The sequence below is a fragment of the Malaclemys terrapin genome, chromosome 1 (genome assembly GCF_027887155.1).
Source record: "Malaclemys terrapin pileata isolate rMalTer1 chromosome 1, rMalTer1.hap1, whole genome shotgun sequence".
In the NCBI taxonomy this organism is placed as follows: Eukaryota; Metazoa; Chordata; order Testudines; family Emydidae; genus Malaclemys; species Malaclemys terrapin.
Genome location: NC_071505.1, coordinates 50,595,928 through 50,623,214, shown reverse-complemented (window position 1 = coordinate 50,623,214; position 27,287 = coordinate 50,595,928). Strand labels below are relative to the sequence as shown.

At 41.6% G+C, this 27,287-nt stretch overlaps 1 protein-coding gene across 4 annotated transcripts in view; it reads right to left on the bottom strand.

Moving 5' to 3' along the window:
• DOCK4 (dedicator of cytokinesis 4) overlaps nt 1-27,287 on the bottom strand; it is a 421,656-nt gene that overhangs the window by 56,547 nt on the left and 337,822 nt on the right. For 2 of the 4 annotated variants that reach the window (XM_054024160.1, XM_054024176.1), the window contains exons 28-34: nt 22,916-22,991; nt 20,942-21,042; nt 18,875-18,933; nt 12,171-12,319; nt 10,509-10,594; nt 1,187-1,213; nt 924-1,019 (exon numbers count right to left, since the gene is read on the bottom strand). In XM_054024160.1, the coding sequence (XP_053880135.1) occupies nt 924-1,019; nt 1,187-1,213; nt 10,509-10,594; nt 12,171-12,319; nt 18,875-18,933; nt 20,942-21,042; nt 22,916-22,991 (594 nt within the window). The remainder of the gene's footprint in view (nt 1-923; nt 1,020-1,186; nt 1,214-10,508; nt 10,595-12,170; nt 12,320-18,874; nt 18,934-20,941; nt 21,043-22,915; nt 22,992-27,287) is intronic. The other 2 variants (XM_054024169.1, XM_054024184.1) reach the window with 1 other exon arrangement.

Here is a 27,287-nt window from a genome sequence, read left to right as displayed (position 1 = left end):
CTGGCAGAAAGCAGATCCAGATGTGTTTGCCCTTATGTCGCCTTTTTCTTGCTTGCACAGGCTGTATATCCCACCTCTAGATCAAAAGTTAAGATAAAACTACTTAGGGCTGCTAATGACAACACATGAAGAAAAACAGTATAAGCGTGACAGCCTTGCATTAAAATGATGGACATTACCCCCACACAGTTACTAAGGAAAACTAAAACTGCCAGTGAATGCAGTGCTTTGAAAGGTGCTGGACTGACAATCCAGGAGATTGAAGTTCTATTTATCCACAGAAGAGATGTAGCACTGGCATTTATCTAGAAGTTAAGAGTTCAGTCTCCATGACAACTAAATCCTTCAGCTTTTCTCTTAAACTGTAAATAAGAATGACAACCGTGATAGATTTTGATGGGTGGACCTTTCCCTTCGGGTCTGGAAACACAATATCAGCCCTGGAGGTTAAGACACCGGATTGGGACTCAAGAGATCTGGGTTCAATTACTGGTTCTGTCACAGACTTCCTGGATGATCTTGGGCAAGTCATCTTTTGTGCCTCTGTTCCCCATCTATAAAAATGAGGGTAATGATACTTCCTTTCTCCCTCCTCTGTCTGTGCTATTTAGATTTATGCTCTTCAGCCAGGAATGGTCTCTTGTTATATGTACGTGTAGTGTCTACCACAATGGGCCTAATTTTGGATGGTACCTCCATCCAAATAATAATACTGAAATAATATTAATAACAATTTCACTTAGGCTGTGAAACAGCTGTTAGATGATGACTTTTGGTCACTCCCAACCCAGAGGCATATTTGAACCGGTAACCTAGTGGTGAAAGTCTCCATGTTCCAGTTATCAAAACCTGCAGGATAATTTTGTTGTCAGAACTTTGAATACTTCCATATTCTCAATATATATCATGTGACAATTGCTCACCTGTAGTCCAGTAACCTTTCCATTAGTCGAGTTACAGTGGCGATTAATGAAACACCACTTTCTCTCCACGTTTCCCGCTCAATTTTCTTCAGGAGGCTGGAAAGAACAAACCCAAAGCAATTTCAACATTTATTTTTATCTGTCACCATGGCAACCACTTTACTTTCAACAGTATCTTAAATGCCTTGGCAATGTCTGCAATATTCACAGATTTAATTTTGAACTCTTCTCACAAGCAGCACAATTTACTAACAATATCTTACCTAGGATAGGGACCAAAGAGTGGAATTCTAATCCAGGAAGCATTGACAAAGCAAATGGATTTCTAGGTTAGCCATGTCAAAACCAAAACACATACAAATATAATCAGATTTATAAAATGTATAAACATTTTAAAACCTTAATACATTCCCAGATTTATAACATTTTTTTTTGTGTTCTTAAATTTCATTACATGCTAACTGTATGGGTTACATGCTAACACTTCAGAAAATAGAAAGAAACCAAAGACTAGAGCTGAGTGAATAACTGATTTTCCAGTTCGGTAGCTAAACCAAAATATATGCAAAATAATTGATTTGTTTCCAATAGAAACTGAATTTTTTTAGGTTTTCTCGATTAAATTAAAAAACAAAAACATTTAGTTCAGGTCCATTCAAAACAACATGTTCTAAATTAAATGTCAATTAGAAATGAAATATTGAAATTGTTTATTTAGAAAATGTCAAAACAAACTTGACTTTTTCCAAATTTTTCCTTTTATTTTTTTATTCAGCCAAAACTATTCATCGAATTCAACCTGAATTCACAGTTTCAGTCTCCCCAAAACTGCATTTTCTGGCAAATGTACTATTTGACTGAAAAATTTTGCTCCATTCTACTGAAGACTATCACCTAGAAAAGAACATCGAGCATTTCAAAATTCCCTTTCAATGGGACATCCAACTTGTTAACACAGATTTTTCCTCACTCACTCTACAATAGTTCTGCACCCACACAGTTTAACTGTAGCGTAATTGCTACAGGAAAAGCTTTTTACTGAGAGGTGGTTTTTAAAAAAATTCTCCTTTAACTTAACATTTGCCCACTCAGTACATGCCATTTATACACTGATAGTTTCATTCCTTTAAATATTAAATAACCAAAGGATTTCGAGTGGTAAATGTACTGTGCCTAATTCTCCTCTCCCTTATATTAGGGTAAATTAGGATTACACACTGAAGTGAACAGATTTCCTGGGGTAAAAGTAATATTGTATGGGAACTGACAGTGACACTTATAATGAACAGGAGTACTTGTGGCACCTTAGAGACTAACAAATTTATTAGAGCATAAGCTTTCGTGGGCTACAGCCCACTTGTTCGGATGCATATAGAATGGAACATATATTGAGGAGATATATATATACACACACACACATACAGAGAGCATGAACAGGTGGGAGTTGTCTTACCAACTCTGAGAGGCCAATTAAGTAAGTGAAAAAAAACTTTTGAAGTGATAATCAAGATAGAGCAGTACAATCACTTCAAAAGTTTTTTTTCCACTTACTTAATTGGCCTCTCAGAGTTGGTAAGACAACTCCCACCTGTTCATGCTCTCTGTATGTGTGTGTGTATATATATCTCCTCAATATAAGTTCCATTCTATATGCATCCGAACAAGTGGGCTGTAGCCCACGAAAACTTATGCTCTAATAAATTTGTTAGTCTCTAAGGTGACACAAGTACTCCTGTTCTTTTTGCGGATACAGACTAACACGGCTGCTACTCTGAAACTTATTATAAAGGTGCCCTAATACTTTCCTTTATAAACCCCTGGTTTTGGTTGCTTATAATGCTGCCAAGTTTTAACCATTTGGAATAAAATTTTCAACATTTCCTCTCTGCCTGAAGCTAAGATTTTTTAAACTTTCAGCAAAAATTGTTCAGCCACTTCAGAGACTAGGGTCGGGTAAAATAGGAGGTTTTGTCAATGCTAAAACATTTTCCCCAACCATTTATTTGAAGTGCTCTAGGGCCTCTGTGCTTTGGTACACAGATTTAGAATTTGGCATGATAGTGGATCCTGTCCCCATGAAAATCCATGAATATTTGGTTGAGTTAGGAGCCTCAAAAAACTGCTATTTGCACATGCTCAATAGGTAAAATCTCAGAACATTTCTATCTGCAGTGGGAAGGTGGCCAGCTCCACTCACCTTCAACTACACTGAGCATGCTCAGCCCCACAGAACTCTTGTATACCAGCTTCACTGAGCATGGTCTCAGGCCTCATTCGGACTCCTATATACACAGTGCTCCCTATACTTTGACATAGGGGAGGGTATACAGGGCTGGGAGTTAGGAGGAGACCTACCACTGTCTGGTGCTACTTCTGTGCACTTCACAGCCCATATCATTGAGCAAGGCCTCACACCTCTATCTTAGGAGGCAGACAGGTATCATTCTCCCAATTTCAAAGAGGGGAACCTTAGAATTATAATATGGCAAATCCATGTCTCTTTCACTAGCCACACTGCTTTTCAGAATGAATGCATGGGCAAACTTAATTCTGGCATTTCCTAACTTTGGAATACTTATCTTTGCACCATAACATTCTTTTAACATCAATTTTTGTATGGAAGAAGCAAGAGGAGAATCAAGACTATTGTATAGCTAGAAGACAATACTGACCACATTTCTCTCTTCACATTGCTTTTCAACCTTACTTTAAATGAGATTATTTCAAACTAAATTTAAAAACAAGAATATTTAGTATGCTTTTAAAAACTGCAGAAGTCTAACTTTTCTAAAAAAGGATGAGTCTATTGTATATCTGACTTACATAAGTTCTCTTTTATATATACACATATATAAAGCTGTATATATATATATACACACTCACACACACAATACAGCTTCTACTTGAGAATGTATGAATATATTAAATGTCTTTATTCAAACAAACAAATTGCTTTCTTCAATTTGACAGCTTACTGACTCCTCTTTTGCATCATTCATCTTTCACAGATAATGCACAGAGAAAACATTCATAACAAAAGAGCCACTCAAACACATCCCCAGGCTTATAACGGCAAGATCAAGATAGAATTTGAGAGAAATGACTGGCGTTTCAGTTAAGCTTCTGTTCTCTCCTGCATGTTGCATCAGAAACTCTGTGCACAGTATTTTAATATCTCTTCTCTGTGATCTTTTTATCACTGCTTTCCAGCCCCTCCCCATTTTTGTCTGACCTGGAGAATGCCTGCTTTCATCATTCAGTTCTTGTTAGACACTGGACTTTATGCACACAGTGTGGAAGAATGCACACAGTTCTTAATCCTGGTATTAGCTAGACTTGTACACAAGCACTTTGCCATATTACGGTCTTATTGATGAAAGAATTGATATTTCCCCACCTGATTTGGGCACTGAAAGTTAGTTGTCAGGAGTGAGCTCCTTCAGCTGAATTTGAGGATTAGCCAGCCCTGCTTCCAGGCAGATTAATGAGTTCAGGTGGGTTGTGGTAGGATGGACTGATTGACTGGCCCACCTGATTGGCTGAGGGGAGCCAGCAGCAGGCCGTTTAAGCTCAGCAGCAGGGTTGCTGGTTGTGTATGCCCACAGCCACTATCACTTCTGTGCCTGCCTTGGTTCTAATCTTGCTCCTGTCCTGAATATAAGAACAGCCATACTGGGTCAGACCAATGGCTACCTAGCCCAGTATCCTGTCCTCTGACAATGGGCAGGGCCAGGTGCTTCAGAGGGAATGAACAGAATAGAGCAATTATTGAGTGATTCCCATCCCCTGTCATCCAGTCCCAGTTTCTGGCAGTCAGAGGCTTTGGGACACAGAGCATGGAGTTGTGTTCCTTACCATCTTGGCTAATAGCCATTGATGGACCTATCATCCATGAGCTTATCTAATTCTTTTTTGAACCAAGTTATACTTGGCCTTCACAACATCCCTTGGCAACGAGTTCCACAGGTTGACTGTGCATTGTGTGAAGAAATACTTCCTTATGTTTGTTTTAAATAGGGTGACCAGATCACCCAAGACAAATATCGGGACGCGGGTGTGTGTGTGTGTGTGTGTGTGTGTGTGACGTGGGGGGGCGTGGGGGGGGGCGGGGCCAAAAAAAAAAACCCTTCCTCCGCAAGCGCTGGAGGGAGGCCCGGGAGACTCAGGGGAAGCGCGGGGCCGGGGTGAGTAACAGTCCGGCCTGGTCCCTTGCAGGCAGGACTCAGTTGGGTGGTTGGGAGAGGAGGGGGGCGGCCCGCGGGGCCAGGCGGCGGCTGTTCTCCCCCCCCGGCAGCGGGACTCGGGAGCAGCCGCTGCTGCAGCTCCCACTGCTGCGGGGGCAGGAAGCGGCCATGGCGCTCCGCGGCTGCAGCTCTGGCGCCCCTGAACCCCCCGAGCCGGGGCCTGCTGCGGGGACCCAGCAGCGCGTACGCTGGGCCCAGCCCCTGGCCGGTTGCATCTGGGCTGCTGCCCAGCTGGTGCAATCCCGCGGCGGCCCCGGAGTGGGGGCAGCAGGCCCCAGCCCCCCCGTCCCGCAGGGGAATGAACGGGGCTGGGCTGCTGATGCCTCCACCCCGGGGCCGCCGCGGGATAGCACCAGCTGGGCAGCAGCCCAGACGCAACCGGCCAGGGGCTGGGCCCAGCGTACGCGCTGCTGGGTCCCCGCAGCAGGCCCCGGCTCAGGGGGTTCGGGGGCGCCAGAGCTGCAGCCGCGGAGCACCATGGCCGCTTCCTCCCCCGCGGCAGTGGGAGCTGCAGCAGCGGCTGCTCCCGAGTCCCGCTGCCCGGGGGGACAACAACAGCCGCCGCCTGGCCCCGCGGGCCGCCCCCCTCCTCGCCCTACCACCCAACTGAGTCCTGCCTGCTCGGGGCCAGGCCGGACTCTTACTCACCCCGGCCCCGCGCTTCCCCTGAGTCTCCCGGGGCCTCCCTCCAGCGCTTGCGGAGGGAGGGGGAATGGTGAGCCCGGGGAAGAGGCGGGGATTCGGGGAGGGAGCCAATCGGGGGAGGAGGGGGCGGAGTCGGGGCGCGGGGGGGGGGTGTGCGAGCACTTCCGGGCTCTAGGCTCCGGGGCATTTCCTTGTTTGTCCAGTGTCCCGACCGCATGTCGGTCGGGACGCGGGACAAACAAGGAAATATCGGGACGGTCCCGATAAAATCGGGACGTCTGGTCACCCTAGTTTTAAACCTGCTGCCTATTCATTTAATTGGGTGACACCTGGTTCTTGTGTTATATGAAGGGGTAAATAACACTTCCCTATTCACTTTCTCCATGCTATTCATGATTTTATAGACCCCTATCATATCTCCCCTTAGTCATCTCTTTTTCAAGCTGAAAAATCCTAGTCTTTTTAATCTCTCCTCAAATGCCAGCTGTTCCACACCCCTAATTATTTTTGTTGCCCTTCTCTGTACTTTTTTCAATTGTAACATATGCTCCAATCCACTTTAGCCCCACTTTCCTGCTTGCTCCTGCCTATGGCTCTGACACTTGGCTTGACTCCTGATTCCTGACTCTGACCCTTGGTTCTGGTTCCTGGCTCCAGCCAGTAGGCCTGACCACTCATGCCCTGGTCGTGACAGAGGTCAATCCTGCTTCAAGCTTACACTACTCAGGCGTCTCCCTCTAAATTTACTGGTTGGGAATGTGAGGCATTACTATCCGACAAGTCTCTCTGTAACACAATAACTTCTGAATGCTGCAACAACTCAATTCAGGGTCTGTTGTAGGCATCGGTAGGTAAATCTGTTGATTTTGGTGAGATTCAGAAAACCGGAAGAGGGAAATGGGGACAGATGGAACTCCTGGCATCTGCTTAGCAAACCCAGCAACTTCAATCACTTGGTAATGATCTATAGATCAAAGTATTGGTTGATGGTAGGCATTAACATCTTCCAGTATAGCAACACCCCATCTCAGTTCTACCCATCAGCCTAATATAGTTTAAAATGTTGACATCCTGAATGACCAAGACAGAAAGAAAAGAAATAAGATTGGTAGGGCATAGGGAAATGAGAGGCAGGGGAAATGGGGTGGACACACAGAACCCCTGGCATGGGGAGAAAATGGGGGACTTGGTACGGGAGGGAGAGGGAATGGGGGAACACAGTGGGACAAGGAAGAGAACACAGAGTTCCTGGCATGGGATGAGTGGAGACATGGGGGCACACAAAGCCTTTGGCACTGGGGGAGGGAAATGGGGAAGGAGGGAATGGGGCAGCATACAATATCCCTGGCAGGAGGGAATGGGAGACACACAGAACCCTGGCATGAAGGAGGGGATGGGGAGCTGCAGGGAGTCCCTGAAATAGAAGGGGACAGGAGGGTGGCTCACAAGGACCTTGTGGGAGAATGGGGAGATACCAGGAGTGCCTGACATGTACAATAAGCTGGCCCTCTATTATGTGTGGCCCTCTAGTTTAATACCACTGGAGCGCATCAGTTGCGGTTTGCAATGCATACCATATAAAAATGAATGGCTTGCCCAGTAAGTTCAGAAGGTTGCAGTAATTTTCTACACATTATTTAGCATGAGAGGCTTTTGGAAAGGAAGGGCCTGTGTAAAAGTCATACATTACTTAAAAACTAAAAGTAAGCTTCTGATCTGAGCAACTGTGCCGCACAACACAAAGATTTTGTTCTAATTGTCAATCTTTTTGTAAAACAAACATGTATTTCCATGTTATTCAGTTAAAACCCTCAATTGTTTTTAATTTCAGATTAACAATTTAAAGGGAGATCAGGGGTTCTTTTTTTGTCTGGATTATATTAGGCAGCAAATACAGCAACTGGCCCTTAATCACAACAAAACATTTACAGCTCCCCCTCTTTAGTACCATTCATTAATGGCTAAGCCCTACAATTATGTCACGGAAGTCACAGAATCCATGACTTCCAGAGACCTCCGTGACATTCTTTGCCCTGGGGCTAGAGCTATCAGCAGGCAGCCCTCAGACTGGGTGGGTCCCCGGTAGCTCCTAGCTGCTATGCAGCAGGGGGACCTTGGTGCTCCTAGCTCCTGCGGCCAGGGGGGGTCCCCTGGAGCAGGAGCTCCTATGGGCGGTGGAGGGACCCTGGAGCTCCCATGGGTTGGGGGGGCTCCCATGGTGGGCAGTGAGGGGACCTCACAGTGGCTCAGCCACGATGTGCAGCAAGGAGACTTTGCAGCGATTCAGCCGCTGGGGGGCAGGGGGAGGGCAAGGGGACCCCACAGTCCCCAGCCGCTGTGGGTGCGGGACACTCCTCCCTCCCCATTTCGTCAGGGATATTTTTAGTAAAAATCACAGACAGGTCACGGGCTTCCATGAATTTTTGTTTATTGCCCGTGACCTGTCCGTGATTTTTCCTAAAAATGTCCCTGACAAAATCTGAGCCTTAATAATGACATGTTGGTGACTGTGAGACAGCTACCCTCTGGTCACTTTTAAATCTCCCTGGATGATGCCTGCCAAAAGATAAATAGCAGCAATGTTTCTTCCTTTGCATTTTATAGGATATTTCATTAAAATCCCAAACATACAACATTTTAAAGATGTCCAACAACATCTATAATTTGACTATAAAAGCATGATGTGTCTTCAGTGGAAAAGTGCTTATGGATTGCTCCAAAAAATTAAGTTAACCTGGGAACGTGGAGATATACTGTTTTCTGATTCATGGTATTGAGAGAAAGAAAGAGAGAACAGGACAAACACTCAACTACTATTTAAATTGATATGCTGTGTCCAGACAATGCATGAGGATTATCTGTGTCCCCATGACTCCATACAGTCATACAACTACTACAAATTATTACGGGGCAATTTGAAGACTCATATTTGATCATGTAAAATGCATGTAGTTCCATTTCCCAAAACAAAACTATGACTGCTTGTAAACTGTGCTGGTGCTTTCCACTTCCTTGAACTAATGTGCACATCATTTTATCATCACCTCAGTCTAATCATATGCGCACTATTTTTAAATCAAGGAGGCTTGTGACAAAACCCTCCAATAATAGCTGCTTAAATTGATGATGGAAGAAAATCTCAGAGTCCTTGACACTAAGAATCTGATCCCTTGAAATAATGACTACAAAGGTTTTAACATTTTCAGGATTCCTTTTCTCAAATCACGTGTTACGGTAGTGTCCTCCATTTTAGATCCATATGCACCTATGCCCCTCCAGTCAGGAAAAGTACTATGCGACTTCTTATAAATTAAAATTACACATAATTATTCTTAAATAACTGGGTTTAGAAAATGCTTTACCCATTCTTCCACTACCTTTTTAAAATCTATCTCAAAATCAACACTCAGCTTTTTCAAGGATTAGATTTCAGATACCAATATATTTTCTGAGATCACTAGAAGTCATTTCAATCAGTGAATGACAAGCTTGTGCACTGGAGTAAATGCAGGTTTTATAACTTCATAAAATAACTTCTCCTTTAATGCTGTTGTCTTAAAATCATATTACATTGTTATTAAAATCTCTGAAAATTTTCTTAGCTTTTATTATTTTTACTTGATCTATCTTAATGTTTAAAGAATGATTACTACACAAATTATCTTTTACTATACTCTTCAGCTGTAATTTCACCTGATAAACTTCTCTTTCCTTCTCTGTATGTTATGGGCAGAAGCATTACTTTTGGTATTATAGGTTTTTTTCCCCCCACAATGGAATTATAGAGTATTATTTGCTTGGCATATGTACCAACAAAAAAACATAAATGCAATTGTTTTTAATTCTAGAGCAATAAAGCTAAAATATCACTTTTCCCTTCCACTTAAAAAGGATGAAACCTAATAAAGAAAAAATACTGTATGTGTAATAGCACTGGGAAATACACATATAAAATGGAATCCAGTGGAGGAATAATATATCTTGTTCTAAAGTGACTACAAATAGGTCTCCCACATAGTTGGAGTTGAAATGGGGGGGGGGGGGGGCGAAATCAGTTCATGTTTTTGTGTCCATGATGGTCACCAATTTCAGTCAGCAGGGATAACACATGGGCAGTCCTAGGAGTTTCAGTATCAAGGAAGCATTTGTCCTCTTTCACCATTAGAGTCTAATGTTATGAACCAATGACATGCCAATTATTAAAACCTATGCAATATCTAAAAATCATTTGTAAAAAGATTAATCTCATATAATAATTCTAATCAGTCATTCTGTAATCCATCAGGAAATCAACAAGTGAAACATTATTTGGACAATAGCAAATTTTGATCAGTTATGAGAATGATTTAACTAACAGCTATTTATTACGCTCATGTTTTACAAATGTGATGTAAAAAATTCATGTTCTAACTGCATCCCACCCACCTACTAAGCTTCTTTGGCTTTTCTGATTTTAAAATTAGTATGAGTGATAATAGAGAACAGTTTATGGTATAACATAGGCACAACTAGTCATCAAAGATACAATAAGATACATTACTTTATTTAGGCAACTAGCCTTTATTTCACAGGTTTCAGAAAAGACAAAGCATTCCGAGATCACGGCTCTTTCTGCAGTTTTTGTCCACAATGATATTTAGCAGCTAATCCATCAAACTGAACAAATGAATGAATTAAAAACCAATTTATTACTCACATGCTGTTGAAGAGTTCTCGGTACGTTTCGTCACCTTTGCCTTCAGACATCAAGCTATCCAATTTGTCAATCAGTTTTGCCTCCACCTGGAACATATGCATATAAAAGGTTTCTTTGTACTTAAATTAGGTTTGAGCAAATTGAAAAAAAAAGCATTTTTTTCTGTAAGAGGTTTTGTTAAATGGATTCCCTAGTATTATCGTTAAGAAATGTAAATTTCAGGATAGGTTACTTCATCTTCTGTTATCCCTGAGGATTTTTTTGGACTAATTTAAATGAAGCAATGTGACTCTAAAACTACAGGCTGAGTAGCATTTGCTGCTGCTAAGGCAGCTAGCTATTTATAGAGTCAAACAAAAAAGCATGCAGCCCAACGAGACTGCCTGAATTCTTACTGCAGGGCTGCAAGAGCAAGTCATTTTTTGGACCTTAATATAAAACCAACTCTCTCGGATTCCCACATCCCACTCTTTAAATCCGGGGATTAACAGATTGGCGTTTATAGTTACTCCTGCTGCTATTGAAAACCTACCCTGACTCCAATGTAATGTATATAGCAGATGCACTGAAATTCCGAGTCATCCGTCAAGAAGAGTTGGAGAATAAAGGTTTTATAGCTGAAAATCACTGCATAAAATATTTGTACCTGTATTGATTATTGAGCAAATGTAGATAAGGTTGCTTTGTTTATTAATACATCAAAAGAGAATGACCTCCCCTCTGGCAATAGAGATACTTAGTGACTGAAAAACTAGAGGAGAAACTAGTCTATTATTGAAGTGCTCAATTAAATCATGACTCATAATTACAGCGTACCTTTAAGCCAATGATCAATACAGAGAGAATCAGAAAGTCAGTGCTTTGCTTATGCAGAATCTGTTTTTCCAATTAGTCCTCATCAACATTTTTACAATTCTTTTAACGTGTTTAAAAAATGTGATGGAAAAAACCACTTACATCACATGCTTCTCCATTCGCATAGTTTGTTTTGTGTTTCCAAATATTCCAACTGCTCCTACAGCTCCCACTCCAATCCTTATCATTGCCTGACACCAATTCAAATACTTCTGCTTTGCTTCATTTGAAACAGCAGGAAGCAGAGCACAGTGAAGCGGTTTGAGGCAGCCTGAAAGAACTGAGTGGGAGCCGAAAGAGCAGATGGCATACTTAGCAGCTCCTTACTTGATGCCTAAGCTAGTACTTGAGAGGCAAGAATAGTTGGATACTTGCAGAACGTGGTTTCTCATAAAAATCAGTCTTTTGATGGGTGGGCAAACAGATATCAGACATTATGTCAGTAAGCCATCACGGTATCGTTCTTGAGTTTCTTCTTCATTATCTTTTTTTCCCCAATTTATATTACTAAAGTAGAAAAATAAAACAACCCAACAGGAAGTTTTGCCATTGACTTCAATGGGGCTAGAATACCCTATTCCCATCTTAAATTAGCCACACCAAAATATTGAACAAACACATGGAGAGCTTAGAGGGCCAAAGGGTCTTCAAGAGCCATTAGCCTAGAATTCTACCATCTTCCCTCAAATGAAGGTTGTCATTTCTCCATCTGCTCCCTCACAGATTCTGCTAACAAGTTAATAGTTCAGTGTCAAGGCTGCCTGAGAAAAATCTGAATGTCAATCTTCCATGATTTACACACATTACCTGTTTGAAGTTGCCACTGCGCCTTTGTTCCCAATCCATCATGTCATGGAAAATGGGAATCATTACATTCCGCAGGTCAGGCTGAGGTATCAGTGTCACTTCTAAGAAGGGGCCAATGAGAGCTGGGATGAAGTGAAGTTTATGTTCCCCTAAAATTAAAAGGAAGCTGAACGTGAATTGGGTTCACTCTTGGGTGAGTTACCAAATGATCCAAATTAAACAATACTGTATGAAGAATTATGAAATGGCATTCTAAATGTTTACAGTTTGGTTGGCTGATAGCCCATGCCAGGCATGGGCTATTTCGCAAACAAACACCAGGAAAAGGAAGAGGAAAAGCCACAGAAAAGAGCCAAATAGAGGATCAGCCTGATGCATGACATTTTACAATGGAGTTCATGAATGATGTTGGGTTGTTTACTACCGATGCTGTTTTTTTGGCAGGGGAAGAGGGAGAAGTTCAATGGGCATTGCTTTATTTAAGACTACTTTAAGAACCAGGATGTTTAGAGCATCTTTTGCAAAAAGGTTTTCCCTTTTGCAGGTACAAATTGTGCTTACATTTTTGTGTCTCCAAATACGGTTTACTACTTGAAAGCATATTCGCATTAGATGGAGGCACAAGTACTCAGATTTGCAGCCACCCTTCATTTTGGGGGCACAGAAATGGGAGTATAAATTTTGCCTGCAAAAAATGGATTCTTAGACTGTTTTTCTCAAAATGTTTCCCTTTAGAAAAAAAGCTGATGCCTCTGCCATTAACTCACTATGTTCTACTTGGATGTTGTAGAGGGTCTCCAGATAATAGGTAAATTTACATACCCCATAGTATATGTTGCACAAGGAGGTGAAGTTAAATTAGGAGATTTACCCATAGCTTTGAATTATTTAGCTTCGGTCACTTGCAGAAAGATCTTTTGGATCTTTTTGAGAGTTCTGGTCTATTACAATTGCCAGACGTGCAAAGAGGTTGAGAAGGGAGAAACAGCAAACAACAATTGTGGTGAAAGAAAAGACAAATTTTGTAGAGAGCGAGATTTTCAAAAGCACCTATGTGATTTAGGAGCACTAGTTCCAATGTAAGTTGAAAATTGCTTGTTATATATTTTCATTCATTTCAATGGGACTTGTGCTCCTAGGTCACCTCGCTATTTTTGAATATCGATTCCATAGTTAACTATCAAATTCAAGAGCAAAACCGATTTAGAATACGATCCTTTATCAAATGTCTATATACAACTGAAGTAATCATCTTATACACCGCCAGCACCTGGTTCACCATTGTGTTTCTCCAATTTACATCAGCATAACTCCATTGACTTTAGCTAGAGTTACACAGATGGGAAATCAAGCCTCTAATGATTAAAACTCTACAACAAACTTAGAGAAGTATTTATTAAATCATTCTTTGGTTGCATAAGGTTTGTTAATTAATTGGATTAGGAAATGAACATGAATTATTGTTCCTTTTATATTAACTGTAAGGTGCATAAATGAACTTTGTACACTTTTAAATAACTAAATCCATTTCTCCAAGCCTTAGAAAACTCAAGCCATGCATCCAGAATAAATCCACTTGTACAGGTATAGTTAAATCAAATAAGCTTCTACAGTAGGTGTGTCCTTCAGCAGAGCAGTCTTCCAGTCTGTGATACAGCAGTGTTCCTTGTACGCTCCTCCTCAATGAATACTGCTTGTGAGTCACCTTGGTGGTGGGCATTATTTGGACATTTCTTGTTCTCTTGAGAGACACAGTGATTCCCACAACAAGAAAGATGCTCTTTACACCAAGTTGTGTAGTTCCCTTGTTGAGAGGGTGATCTTTTGGTGAATGCACCAGTTCCAGAGACAGGCAGCTTCTATTCAGAGAAGGAAAGACCTTGCTCCTCCCTGTTTGTTAATATAATGAACTATTGTCATGTTGTTTGACATGATCTGACAATGAAAGTTCTGAATAAACAGCAGGAATTGTTTGCAGGCTTCGTGTACTGCACACAGATCCAGAAAATGTATGTGCAACTGGATTCTTAGTGGGTGCAGGTACCCTGTCTGTCGAGGTGGGCTTCCCAACCTGGCAAGGAGATATCTGTAATCAATCCTTTTGTGGATGGGGTACAGACAAATGGCAGTTCTAAGATGACCTTTTTTTTGGCAGAGCAATCTCACCAGGACCCATGTTCTGGAAGATATCCAGTAGCTTATGAGGGGTGTCCTGTAATTTCCTCAGGTGGTTGTGGAGTGTCTCCCCTTAGGAGGTCTCAGCATTGTCTATAGCTATCAGGTGGTGATGGTGAAGCTGTTGTGACCACTTTATCTGGTGAAGACAACGATACACATGCAGGGGCTGGTGGCTCAACCTGGTGAGATTGCTCCTCTTCCTCAGAGCATACCTGAGTGGGTTGAAGTTCTTCCTCATGTGGGGATGCCTATCTTGACTCCATTCTGATCTTCTGTAGTCATAATGTCTTATATATGGATCTCAGAAACCTAGTGTGAAGCATCACAGGTGTAATGGGGTGATCCTCTTGGACAAAGGCACTGACTTATTTTTGCTGGTGGGTGCTCCTCTTCACCCTTCCCCCAATGCGAGTGGCGGCGGGGCTTCAGGGGGAAAAGACTGAGTGGGGTTGGAGCCTCGGGGTGGAGTACAGGTGGAGCAGGGGGCGGGACTATGGTCCAGGCACTGGGGTCCATAAAAGATTAATCTGGCTCTGCGGGAGCTGAGCACTCCTTATTTTCTTCTGTGGGTGCTTGAGCTCTGGAGCACCCTATGCTCATGGAGAGGAGTACCATCGGTCCTGGGTTGATTAGTCTCTCTTGCTTGTAGGAGTAGGAAGGTGCCTATGATTTTTTTGAAGCCTCTGTCGGGGTGACTTCCTATCTTGACAAGGGCTGTGAAGTTCTCCAGATGATCCCACATTCATCAGAGAAAAAGGAAGCCTCTACGTCAATGCATGTGGTGCCATCAGTACCGGTGGTCTAACTATGTCCTAGCAAGTCAACGATACTGTGAGTGGCAAGCTGAGGATGTGTGGACCATTCTGGATAGGACTGGATCCTAAACCACTGGCAATTCTGGGTTTGCAGAGATGGTAAGGTCCTCCGGGATAAAGTATCTACCCCCTGATGGAGGATAATGGATAGGGTTTCTGTCCCTTGGTGGTGCCAGATGTGCCGGCTTACTTACACCAGCTTTCAGTACCAATGACTCCTTTTCTCTGCAAGTTGGTACCATTGGTGTTCTTCTGAGAGAACTGGATTTGACATAACCCGCAGCCATCTTGTGCACTTAGCCACCATAGGTTGGAAGTGAGGACACCACCTAATGAGAAAGAATTTGCCTTGCTTAGGCAGACAAAAGCATTAGCACAGCTGCAGTGTTACTAACAAGGAGAGCTGACCTTGGTCTGGGTGCTTGTGTCTAAGTTTCTTGTAATAGCTGCTTTGTTGATAAGTAGAAACTATGAGTTTTTTTGCTGTTGCTAGAGAAACAGCCCATGAGGGGTTACTGTGAGCTATGCTTTGTTTTGAGTTACCTATAAATAGATAAGTTAGAGAGTGTACTTTGGAGAAGTTTGGATTTTCTATGAGCAAGAAGACACTGACATTAATCTCCCCAATGGCTAGGAGGAAGGATGGCCACTAGAAATCTGCTGCTGATGTCACTCAATACCATCTCAGACTTTAGGTAACTATATTCTGGGGTGCTCTAGATTATTACTACTTTACATGTGTGCTTTGTACTCAAAGAGAAGGATTTTTGGGTGGAAGCACTCTTGTGCGTACTAATCATTTATCATCCACTCACTTCTTTCCCTTGATGGTGCTGTGGATAGTCCTGCCCGTTTGGTCGTTGGCAGTTTCAAGTTTTAGGTATTCTGGAACGAGTATTGTCAGGAATCAGGGCCTGTAGAAGTTCCCATCTCTGGGCAACCTAATAAGCACAGATAGCATGTAGTAGGCTTCCTAAATGGTTACACTGGCAGAGTGGTTGGAATAGTCTGCAGACCGGCTCTTAAGTCTAGCAGCAGTAGCAGTTCAACAGCTACTTAAAGTATTCAGCCACTTCTGAGGTAGCTCCTACACCTGGTTGTTCTCAGGTTGGTTGCTGTTTTGTTCCAGCTCTGCTCCTGTCTTGCACCCAGCCCTGCCTTTAACTCTGGCTCCAATTCTGGCTACCGACACCCGCGCTAACTACTGGGTCAGACTCCTGTGCTAATCACTAGGCTCGACCACCCACATCCCAGTCACTGACAGGTACGCTTCTTATGAGCACCTGGTGCACCTGTACTGGTGCAAGGAATCTCACCCAACTTAAAGGCGGGGTGGAGGTGTGACAGAAAATAATTCATCTTCTTGGATGAGGACTTAAGAGGGAGATTTCTCACTTTTCATTTGAGAGAATCTAGTCTTACCTGCCTTAGGTCTCCCCTGTTTCTTAGGGTACATCTACACTACAGCGGGGAGTCGATTTAAGATACGCAAATTCAGCTACGTGAATAGCGTAGCTGAATTCGACGTATGGCAGCCGACTTACTCCGTTGTGAGGACGGCGGCAAAATCGACTTCTGCCGCTTTTTGTCGGCGGCGCTTACTACCACCTCCGCTGGTGGAGTTAGAGCGCCGATTCGGGGATCGATTGTCGCGTCCCGATGGGACGCGATAAATCGATCCCCGAGAGGTCGATTTCTACCCGCCGATTCAGGCGGGTAGTATAGACCAGACCTTAGAGTCTTTGACCTGCCTTCAGCAGTCTTGGAGTCAGAAACCATTGTGCTCAAAGGTGCACGTCTCAGTATCTGGGGGGAAGAGGAGGGTCTGACAGGCTGGGGTTCGACTGAGGTCTCATTGAACAATCCATGATGAACCTTGGAAGCCTGAATTCATGGGCTTGATGGGTTCGTTGAGGAAAGGATTGAGATATGTTACACTTTGAGGGGATACAAGCTTCCCTGAGACAGAGGCCCAGTGGCAGGCCACGCAGAACTTGAATCTGAATTTTTTGTAAGTGTTTTTATTTCCAAACCTTGATCACCTTGATTGATCGGTCTTTCAGCCCTCGTATAGCTTGCACCGATCACAACACGCTTTCCATTCATATTTCTAAACAATAGGAAAAATACACTAGAAATGACATACATTAAATACAGGTCATGGTGGCTCAATCTTCAAGCTGAGCTGAGTGCACATCAGTGGAAGGGGTATAGGTGCCGTAATGCCAACTTTCAACCTCTGCAATCCAACATACACCCCAGCTAATTTCCCTGTGAGATGTTCCACAGTCTGAGGATCAGCTGGAGTGTTGAGCATACTGGCTTGACCCCTTCCGAACCCTGCCATGCTCCTTAACCTTAACAAGTAGGAGCTGGTGGAATAAAGATGGCCTTTTTGGATGGAGCTGATGCTGCTCTGTTCAGTGACCAGTCTGTGATCCTAGTTGCGAGGCCACTGGCATTCAGTTGTACATGGTGGATCAGAGAGAGATGGGTCTCTAGTTGCTTGGTGTAGATGAGCACTGTCATAGATTTCTTCCAGGAGTTGGGAGGACAGCAGAACTGTTTGCATTTGTTGAAAATGGCAGTTAATACCAGGCAACCGGGGTCTCGTTGCTTCAGGAAGTTACAGTGAATGCCATCTTTTCCTGGAGCTGTGTTTTTGGTCTTTGTAAGGCTGGTCATTACTTCCTGTGATGTAAAGTCTTCTTCCAGGCCCCCTGAATAGTCAGTCTGGGGTAGAGGATGAATGCATCCTAGATGCTGTGTGTCATTCTGAGCTACGTGGTCTGGACACCTTGAAGTACGAGAATAGTCTCTCGGACGGGATTGCGCAGTAAGATGAAGGCCCGCCAAGGATCTCTCTCAGAGCCTTTGGGACATTTGACTGTTAAAGTTTCTGGATCCTGGATGCTGCTGCTGGATCGTAGCGGCAACTGATGTTCCTTCTCCTGGCTTCTCTGATGTTTTTGTTATGGCTCCCTGCAGGAGTTCTGTGAGCAGTCGGTGTGTTCTCCTGAGTTACTTTCCTCCCAGATACTTTACCTGTTAGTGGGTATTTTTGACTTACAAGTCATGGGAAGATGATGGTTTTGAGAAAGGAATAGCTTTAATTAATAAACAAGAGTGCCCAAATTACTGGGATGGCCAGATGAGGAATACACGCTTCCTTACAGGTAAGAATTTTTGTATGTACAAATGCAACCCCCTCATCAAAAAATGAAATCTATCATTTAGATTTTTCTTATCTTTCAGTATCTTGGAAAACAACAGTTTCTCATAGAGGAAAGAAGGCGTCACAATGGTAATAATGCTTTGATTTAAGCTTTATGTTCATTCTCAGTTTTTTCAATAAATAAACTGTTTTGGACCTAGTGGCCAACATTTGTATCCAAAACATTAGGTGAGTTTCAATCAAGAGGACTGGTGTATGTCAAACAAAACTACTTTCATCAAAGGATCTGAAAACACTTTGCAAATCCAAACAATTAATTCAACTTCTTAACATTTTCTGAAAAGAATTAGAACTGTTTTCCAGGAGGACAAACCAAGAAACAAAGAGGTAGTGGCTTGCCCCAGTTAAACTGGCAGAACCAGTAATATAATGCAGGAGTCTTAACTAAAATTCATTACAAATTTTGTTCAACTTTTTTGTGCTACTTTGTTTCACTGTTAATTTTTATTGAGGAGATTTTTTTCTCAATTCCTTACCTAAATTTTGCCACATGCTGAAGATTTCACATCCCATCGTTACCCGCATGTCACCATATCTGTGAAATATTTAAAAAAAACACTTAAGCATAACATTATTTAGGAAATAATTTTACAAGATCATACTATAATTTAGGCTCCTGTGTAGCAAGATTAACTGTGAGATTTCCATGCTGTAATGATTTTTCCCAAGTTTTGGATGGATGTAGTATAAACAGAAAAGGAAAAAGGAAGTTTGCTAATGTCCAATACATATCTAATCAAATGGCTTGTTTCATAAACACACATTAATTTCCACATATTGTTAGTACAAGCTCCCTAAATGTTACAAACAGTAACAATGATACAACAAAGTAGTGATACCAATCTATTCTCTTAATATGCCTCAGATTTTTTCCCTCCTCTTTCCCCCAAGATAAGTAATAATTTTACCCTGTGATGTTCTTGTCTGGACACCCAGAACGATAAGGCACTGTGTTACCGCTCTGTCTCAGCAAGCGTGAACTTCGCTGGAAATAGACGGGGTATCAGACACCGTAGTCTACCTTATCAGCAAACTCCTTGAGATTCTGCCAGCCTAAACCTTGATTTACAAGTAACAATCACTCAACCCAGTTCCTGAGATGTCTCTCTACAGTGTCCAATCCCTCTCACTGTGCTTCTCAAAGACATCATCAAATTCACTGCCTCCAAACAGCCAGAGCACACACTAGTCTGTTAGTGTTAAAGCCTCATACTTTACTTTAATACTCAGTACCGAGATGGTTTTGTAATAAAACAAGAATAAGCTTTTTAATAAAAAACAGAGATATAAGTGATGCTAAGCAAAAGAAAAAGAGACAGGTATGGTTACAAACAAAATAAAATAAAACACACTTTCTAGTGTCTAAAGCTTAACAAAATACAATCCTGGTCTCAGGCAAAGCTTTCATATATAGTCAGTTCCCATACACTTCAACCCACATGGCTGAAGGAATCACCTTCCACAGTTTCCAAGAGCTCTGACTCTTTTGTCCCTTAAGTGATGGATAACTAAAAGGTCTTTTAGCTCCCTTTATATTACCCTAAATCCACTGTCTAGAGCCAGGAAGGCTTCCTGGGGTGCAGACTCCCTTTGCCGCTCATTAGCTTGATGGCTTTGTTTAACTTATATGTAAATTTCAGAGTAACAGCCGTGTTAGTATGTATCCGCAAAAAGAAGAACAGGAGTACTTGTGGCACCTTAGAGACTAACAAATTTATTAGAGCATAAGCTTTCGTGGACTACAGCCCACATCCGAAGAAGTGGGCTGTAGTCCACGAAAGCTTATGCTCTAATAAATTTGTTAGTCTCTAAGGTGCCACAAGTACTCCTGTTCTTCTTTTTATATGTAAATGTACTTTCATTGTACCCAGCCTGTAATAGAGCCAGTCAGACAGGGTAATCCACATTCCTTTGTCTAGGGAAGGCTTGATTTATGCACTGCCTCCCAAACACATTGTAAGAACATATTTCCAGCACACACGTAATTCTTTATACACAACCCATATATACATCACACAAATGATTTTCGAATCCAGCCTTCCACCAGTTTACATAGAATACCTAACAAACATATTTTAAATACATATTATCACAACAGTGTGTTTGGGGTAGTGAGTGCATCAGGCCTGATATGAGCCACCCAGCCAGTGGGCATTGAGGGGCTCTTAGGGTCAACAATTTTATTCTTGAAAAAAGAAAAGGAGTACTTGTGGCACCTTAGAGACTAACAAATTTATTAGAGCATAAGCTTTCGTGGACTACAGCCCACTTCTTCGGATGCACATAGAGTGGAATATATATTAAGGAGATATATATACACACATACAGAGAGCATGAACAAGTGGGAGTTGTCTTACCAACTCTGTCAATTCTTGGGGGACTGTGAAGTCACATAGGACTTCATCCAAAGCCCATCAAAGTAAGCAAAAAGACTCATCTACTTCAACGGGTTTTGGATCAGGTCCATATGCTGCATAACGGCTGTTTTTTAAAACATAATTGTTTGATCTGCAGTAATTTTATGGAACCTGACTGGTACTTACTTTTCCAACACCTTTTTCTTCTTGGAAGGTGTGAACATCTCCAGTTGCAGACATAATTGGTTTATAAAAATGACAGCAAGGTAAAAGTAGGAATCCCAGATCTACAATAAACACAAGGTATTTGGTTATTTTCCGTTTCTCAGCACTAACATTTTATGTCCACTCTAGATGCAAATTTTCAGTTGTACCACTTGTCTTATTCTTCATTAGCATAGCTGGTTACAATATTTTTGATTAAATGTTTTTTCAACCAAATATTCTGTTTTGTTGATGATGACATGTTTTGCAGAGACATCCTAATTTTGATGATATTTTTGGCGGGAAGGTTTCTGGGGTCCATGGTGGACTCTCACAGAGACAAAGAGAACTGAATTAAAAACCTGGCGATTTTGATCTGAAAACAGAAATTTTAACACAGTTCTGTTTTGCAAAAACTTTCAAAAGAATTTGTTTTCTCTAAGTGGAATGAAAACAAATTTAGAAAAAGTTGTTGTTCTCTGGGCAGCTCTACTTGTTACTGATACAACTTGCAAGCATCAATGACTACAGTGTCTCAGCAAGGCAAAGATGAAGTAAAGCAAGGTAATATAGTTTGTTAGCATACTGCTCCATAACTGACTTCCGTGCACATGCACTGGGAGGATCAGCTGCTGAAACTACTGTTAAGTAAAGATTTCTTAATGAAATGACATTTTTAAATATTAGCAACTCTAGGCCAGTGATTTTCAAACTTTTGTATTGGTGACCCCTTTCACATAGCAAGCCTCTGAGTGCGACTCCCCCCTCCCCCCCCGATCAATTAAAAACACTTTTTAATATATTTAACACCATTATAAATGCTGGAGGCAAAGCAGGGTTTGGGAGTAGAGGCTGACAGCTCACCACCCCCCACATAATAACTTCGTGACCCCTGAGGGGTCCTGACCCTCAGTTTGAGAACCTCTGCTCTAGGCCAAATTATGGCTGCTCCAGTGTAGCTATGCAAGAGAGGAAAATAGGTGCAGAAGACAGTAATAACTGCTAAATAAGCCTGGGGAATAGTCAGTAAGCAGTTAATGATGTGGGCTTTAGCTCCTGCACATTGGCAGAGCTACATAAGGGAGCACAGGCTACATAGTTTCATAGTATCTAGTACTTCAGGCCAACGTTCTCTCCATTGACTCCAGAGGCATAGCATGGACCTAGATTTTCAGAGATGCTGAGCATCCATAGCTGTACTTGAAATCACTGGGAGCATTGGGAGCTCAGCACCCCTGAATATCAGACCCTGTGCCTTATAACATGGCACAGCTAGAATAATGCCTCCAAGCACCACTGCTTGGACTGTGTGCTCACTTTCCCTCTCCCCTATGAGTAAACCTCTTAGGAGCCATCACTAAGCCTTTTGTTTTTAATCCCCTAAATATCATTCTATAACTGCAATATAACACTCTGGCCATGGGTTATTACAGATATCACAGCTCACTGAACACAGGCTAATATCTTTAACAATATCCAGCATGACATGTCATAGCATTATAATTTTAACAGTACATGCCATGTTAATTGGTCTTGAGAGAATTAAAAAAAAAAAATCTAAAGCCATATTTTTGGTAAATATGCCAGGGAATAAGTAATAAAGTTCATTTTATTTTCTGAGATAATCTTGAAATATGAGCAGAAAAGAAAATAATTTTTTTAATCACGAAACCTTGATCCAAAAAACATGACACAGGTGCACTCGAGACTTAAAACCAGAAGGCAAACAAACAGAATCCCAAATACAAAACACACAACCTAATAATTTTTAAACCAATCTCATGAGTTTTGAACAGCTGAGACTGGTAGCATCACTGGAATCTAACAGCTCAGAAATTAGAGATAAATTTAATCCAAAGAGTAACAACCCAAAATCAAAAGAGCCACAGATTGACAAGCTTTTGCACTACTTATGTCACTGAACATATATTTTGGGGGAGTTCATTCTTACAGTACCTTATAATCAAAGTTTTCATTTAGGAAGTTCTTACGAAGGGCATCCGAAAGATACAGGACTGTTGTAATAATAACACTGGTAACAGAAAAAGAAGTATTACCCTTTCATTAATTGGAAACATGTAACTTTGATTCTTTAAGTAGTAGGTCATTTTTCAATAAAATAAAGCCAGGTACCATGTGTAAACTACAGTAAATACTATATTCTAAGCATATATGAATAATTGGATACCAATACACTCTGTTGCCAGAAAATACATATGGCAAGAAACAATTTGATGACACTATGTATGGTGTAGCTGTAAGAACAGTGCTTGTGAAAACAGCTGTGGCAAGATAAAATTAACAGGAAAAATACATACCACATTACTGTGCAACCCAAACCACATAGATATCTTATAATCTATATTTGGTCCTATCAGTGATCATGTATGCAATGAGAACAACTTGTTCTAAACATTCTTTTTAGTGTGTGCATGAAAGAATATGTAATATTGCACCATTTGCAAACATTACACTGCTCTACAGCCAAAATGCTTCTGAAATAAATGTAGTCAAACTTTACTAATTCTGGGTCACTGAGAACGAAAATGATGCTTAAAATTGTTGATTGGCTCTAGTTTTCAAGATATGCTATTGGGTCAGTATATACGACCCTTGACTTGGGAATGGCAGAGGATAAGTGAGTTATAAAGGGAAGGGATCTCAATTTAAACCAGAAATGACTAAAATACATCTTTGACTGGATCTATGAATAAATCTATGACTGGGTTTGGACAGTACTTGCTTTTTAGGCAAAACAATGAATGATGCAGTCTGAAGCTGGTATTGCATCATACATGATATGAATTGCATCATGTCATTCCTAGAAGTCATGGATGATGCAATCATAACAAAGCTTACATCACTCTGCTGAACAAATTGCCCTATATCAGCTCTAGAAATCATACAGTGTCGTGCTCTCTTATTTGTCAGTGTTTGATTTTGCAAAGGGACACATTTCTGTTTAGCCAAAGTGAGCAGAGATGCCTCGTACTTGTGTGAACAGTGCAGATAACTTCTGCTATGTTTGTGGGAAAGTGACTTTTGCATTACAAAAGCGCAGTATAACCACGATGGTTAAGAAAGCCTATCACCTTTATTTTGGCTGCAAAATTGGAGATCAGGACAAGAGGTGGGCCCCACACATATGCTGCAACACTTGTGCAACAAATCTTCGCCAGTGGTTGAACAGGAAAAGGAAACCTTTTGCAGTGCCAATGATTTGGAGAGAGCCAACAGAGCATACCAGCAATTGTTACTTCTGCATGGTGCCTCCAGCTGGGAAAGGTGTGTCAAAGAAGAAAAAGTGGACTGTGCATTATCCAAACATTCCATCGGCTATACGCCCAGTACCCCACGGAGAAGGACTGCCGGTTCCTGATGCACCAGAATCATTCTCACTTGAGTCAGACGAGGAAGAGGAAGAGGATGAAACTTCTGGTCCTGAACCATCAATGTCACAGAACCCACATTTTCTCCCATCCTCCTCCTCTGAACCACACCTCATAACATAAGGTGAACTGAATGACCTTGTCAGGGATTTGGAACTACCCAAGAGTAAGGCAGAGCTGTTGGGCTCCAGACTACAGCAGTGGAATCTCCTGGCAGGTGATGTTAGGGTTTCCATGTTCCGTGACCGCCAAAAGGATCTTGTCCCATTCTTCTTCATGGAAGGTGATCTTGTAGCCTGCAACAACATCGATGGTGCGATGGCAGCCCTCAACATCGTTCACGATCCAGATGAGTGGAGACTGTTTATTGATTCATCGAAGACGAATCTTAAAGCTGTTTTACTGCATAATGGCAATATTTTGCCATCAATTCCAGTTGGTCATGCAGTCCATATGAAGGAAACCTATGACAACATGAAACAACTTTTGAGGTGCATAAACTATGACCAACATCAGTGGCAGCTTTGTGGCGATTTGAAGGTTGTGGCTCTCTTGCTTGGTCTGCAGACTGGATACACAAAGTACTGCTGTTTTCTCTGTGAATGGGATAGTCGTGCAAGAGATTCCCACTACATCAAGAAAGACTGGCCACTCTGACAGTCATTGGAGCTTGGGAAGAAAAGTGTTCAGCATCCACCACTTGTTGAATCAAGGAAGATTTTGTTACCACCCTTCCACATCAAGCTGGGTCTGATGAAGAACTTTGTCAAGGCCATTGACAAAACACAAGCAGCTTTCAAGTACCTCCGTGGAAAATTTCCAAGGTTAAGTGAAGCTAAGATAAAGGAAGGTGTCTTTGTTGGTCCTCAGATTCGTGAACTTCTTCGAGATGATGCATTTGACCATGCACTGCGTGGCAAGGAAAAGACGGCATGGAAAGCCTTCCAGTTAGTGGCAATAAATTTTCTCGGAAACAACAAGGCAGACAGCTACAGGTTGTTGGTGGAAAACCTCCTCAAGGCATACAAAAGCCTTGGTTGCAACGTGTCACTAAAGATACATTTTTTGCACTCTCATCTAGATTTTTTTCCACCCAACTGTGGAGCAGTGAGTGACGAGCACGGCGAGCGATTTCACCAGAACATCGCAACAATGGAGAAACGCTATCAGGGCAAATGGAGCCCATCAATGTTTGCAGACTATTGCTGGACAGTTACAAGAGATGCTCCATTTAATGAATACAAGAGACAAGCCAAGAAGCGCCGAGTAGACACTGAATAGGACTAAACTATGTACATAATAGTTTTTTGCCTTTTGTTTCATAATAAATTTTATTTATATAACCCTTTTGCTGATTATTAAAGTGTTACATAAATAGGACAGGTGAAATATTATCATGTAAAGCAACCATAAACACATGAAAAGACCTAGGTTTACAATTTATAATTAAAACTCTACTATCTACACAATATACATAGACATAAAATGTAAAAACTTAAATATCTTAGAAACAGTAGCCAATCAGTTTTTTTAATTGTCATATTTGAATTCAGCACATCAAAATACATAATAAATAGCACATTTTATCTCTGAAGCAGACGACTTCTCAAAAATTGTAGACCAGTGTTATTTACAGACAGAACAGACACAGCAGAGACAGTAGTAGTGTAAACCACTGCAATGCAAATCTGCATCAACAATACCTGAAGGAACTACATCTATGGCTCTCTGTTTGGACTGCCAACAAGAGGGCAGTGAAACTGTGATAATGATATTTTACCATATTGATACTTACCTTGAGGATATTAATCTATCCTAGCTGAATTGAGATAGCCAAACTCCTTTCACATTATTTATCATTAGTACTCAGATGGTGGTAACTTTTGGTCACTACAGTGCTAACCTGGCCTGAATGAACAGGCAACAGAGACAAAAGTGCAGGTTTTGAACTCTATGAAGATGGAAGATATTCATAGACCATCTGAATACATCCTGTTTGAATTAATCAAGATTTAGCTGACACCTGCTGTGCCTCTGTCACGATGCATCTCACTACATTGAGCTGCAGTGCTTTGTTCTCATTTGTAAGCACACAACAGTTTGTGAACTAACTGCAAAAGACATGAAAAACTGAAACTGAAGTAGAGCAAATACATAGTGTGTGTAAAAGGCCCTTAAATGGGATATCTGAATAAATAGAGATACAGTTCTAAAAAAATAATAGTATTTGGGATACAGCATTTTTCATCTTAAAAATATATTGGATAGTTAATCCTCCAGCGCCTATTGGAGGTAGATAAATATTAGTGTCCATTTTTTAGAGATGGGGAACCTGAAGCACAGAACTTCAGTGACTTGCCCAAGATCATAGGAGTCAGTGTAAAAGCCAGAACTTCTGAATTCTTCGGTACCCGTCCTGTGCTCGGACCATTAGACTATCCTTTATAGGAACCTAGAGGACAAAGAGACTCAGCAGGCCCTTTCCTGCAATCTCCATATGGGCTATTGGCATTCATGACTCTTCTTGGCTGGTGGCCTCATACTCAATACAATGTGGTAATGCAATGGGTTGTTTTGCAATGCTGTATCTGCCAAATCAACCTCTTAATGTTAGAATTTGACAAAGCAAAGTGACACATACTAGATGCTCATAGATTTGCACCCAAAATACTTGCTCAGCCTCTCTATAAGTATTAATTTTTCTTCATGACCTTATTGGTGGATTTAAGGTTTCTGAATAAGATATTTTTCTCTAAGTATAACTCAGAACTTCACTGGTTACAGAATTTGGGTTTCAGTTCCTAATTTGCAAACTGGTCCTGCAATAATGCCAATCCCTTTTTTTCAAATCTGTGAAGTGGCTGAACATCTGGAATGAATAAAATCATAGATCTCTTTTGGAACACTATCTTTGGTTCTCAAATTTCACTAGTTTTAGT